Genomic DNA, 2112 nt, shown 5'->3' on the forward strand with positions numbered 1-2112 from the left:
TTTGTGAATACATGGGGTTCAAGCACTGAACCCCTGTGGTACCCCACAGATACCAAGCTAACCAGTCTATAATTATCCTGCTTTCTCTCTCCCTGCTCTTTTTTAAAATTGTGTGGTTACATTAGCTACCCTCCAATCTATAGGAACTCTTTCAGAGTCTACAGATCTTGGACAATAATCACTAATCCAGCAACTATTACCACAGTTACTTCCTTATGTACTCTGGGAGCACTTTGTGTTTTCTTACCTAAAGGGTGATCAGTGAGTAGTTTCACAACAATCCAACATCTTCACCGTCACTTTTCTTCTTTCTCTTTCCAGATTTTTATTTAATACCCTGAATTTAAACCCTGAAAGTCCCATGGTGGGATGTGAATTTTTATTCTCTGGATTATTAGTCCAAGTCTTCACATTTCTCATAACCCCTGCACTACTATTCCCATAGCATCAGAGATTAAATACAATACCTAAAACAGAAACCTCTCACCTTTTACAGAGAGATGAACAATTTCAGTTTGCTCCCAATATATACCGACAGTCGTGTTCCAGAAAATCTGACACTGATACTCATCCTGGTCTGTCTTCTGAAGGTCAGAGATCAGAAGTGACCAGTTGCCTTGTTCCAGTTGATCTTTGAACAGGTTTGTTCTGTTTTTGAACCGTGAATCTTGTTCTCTCAAATTATTGTTTCCATTGACAAACTTGTGTACAATTTCTGTCTTGCGTCTCCCCCAGATGACCAGTAAATCAGAGACTGGGACTTTCCCTTTGTAGGTACAGGGCAGCACAACCTGCTCCCCAAGGAACCCAGAAACTGGGACAGGCGAGTCACCTGGAAAAGATTGAAAGTATTTATCCACAGATATAACCTCCCTGCTGGTACATTACATCTCAAGCTTCACATGGATATATTGAGATGCTGAAATTACAACAATCACTGCTCACTGTTTTCATTTACGTGGGAAGGTTACAGTTCAGGATGGCTCTATTTATCATAATGGTTCCCTCGATATATTAACCGGAGTTTAAAAGAGTTTAGAAACGTATAAAATTTTGACAGGACCAGACAGGATCACAGCACTGACCTGAAACAGGAGCAACAATACTTAGCAGGAGTAGCAGCGGGAGTAGTTTCTGTGAGCTGTGTCCCTACAACAAGAAAACACTGTGAGCCCTTTTCCCAATACATTCACTGTTCGGAAAGTTTCCCCCACATTTCCCTCCCTCCGTGTCCCCGGGTGGGAGTCACTGACAGTAAATACCTGCAGCTCCTTTCCCGGGACCGGGACCGGGATCAGGATCAGAGCCAGACACCGACAGGAGACCGAGAAGCCGCTGAGAAGCATTTTGTAAAACTCCATGTTGGAGGAAGAGCAGATGGTCCGTCAGTCAGAGCCGCTGCTGCAATGTCCCGCTGCGTTCCCTCTCTCTCTCTCTCTCTCTGTTCGCTGGGAAATGTGTTGTTCCCCTGATAAATCGCGTCCAAATTACAACAAAATGTCTCCTGGTTCTTCCGGAAGTTGCGAAGAACACGCAGCAGTTTCAGTTTCAAGAGACAACAAGGTGTAGAGCTGGATGAACACAGCAGGCCAAGCAGCATCAGAGGAGCAGGAAAGCTGACGTTTCCGGCCTAGACCCTTCATCAGTTTCAGTTTCACTTACTTTGTTACTGTCAGAAAGTTATTGTGCATCAGTGACAAACCACACCCTGACCCACATTGTAGAGAGAGAGAGCTGGTGTTTGTGGATCACTCCCTGTGCCTTCCCCTTCCCCGGCTCTGGATTCACAGTTTACCGGGATTTGCCCTCTCGGATCGTGGGCTCACTCCAATCCCTTCAGGGCAAAAGCAGCTTTGACCCGGTTTTTCCCGACAGAGGCTGCACCGAGATCTCTCACTCCCCCGCCCTCTCTGTGCGAATGGGAGAGTCCAGGAGCTGGCGTGCCCTCAGCTGTTCAGACCCACACTGTTCCCCTGATCACAGTCACTGCTGTGCAATGGGATATTGTTAACTTACTGTTCATTTCACATCTGGGGCAGGGGAAAGGACAGCGACTGGACCCAACCGTGAGAACATCGCTGACCCAAATGGACGGACATTTCCAACAGCAAA

At 46.2% G+C, this 2112-nt stretch overlaps 1 protein-coding gene across 1 annotated transcript in view; it reads right to left on the reverse strand.

Moving 5' to 3' along the window:
• LOC125487957 overlaps positions 1–1700 on the reverse strand; it is a 148386-nt gene extending 146686 nt beyond the window's left edge. Inside the window, exon 1 of the mRNA XM_048620668.1 lies at positions 1263–1700. Within this exon, the coding sequence (XP_048476625.1) occupies positions 1263–1361 (99 nt within the window). The 5' untranslated portion in view covers positions 1362–1700. The remainder of the gene's footprint in view (positions 1–1262) is intronic.
• Between the last annotated feature and the right edge of the window lie 412 nt (positions 1701–2112).

The sequence above is a fragment of the Rhincodon typus genome, chromosome 47 (assembly GCF_021869965.1).
Source record: "Rhincodon typus isolate 14 chromosome 47, sRhiTyp1.1, whole genome shotgun sequence".
Classification (NCBI taxonomy): domain Eukaryota; kingdom Metazoa; phylum Chordata; class Chondrichthyes; order Orectolobiformes; family Rhincodontidae; genus Rhincodon; species Rhincodon typus.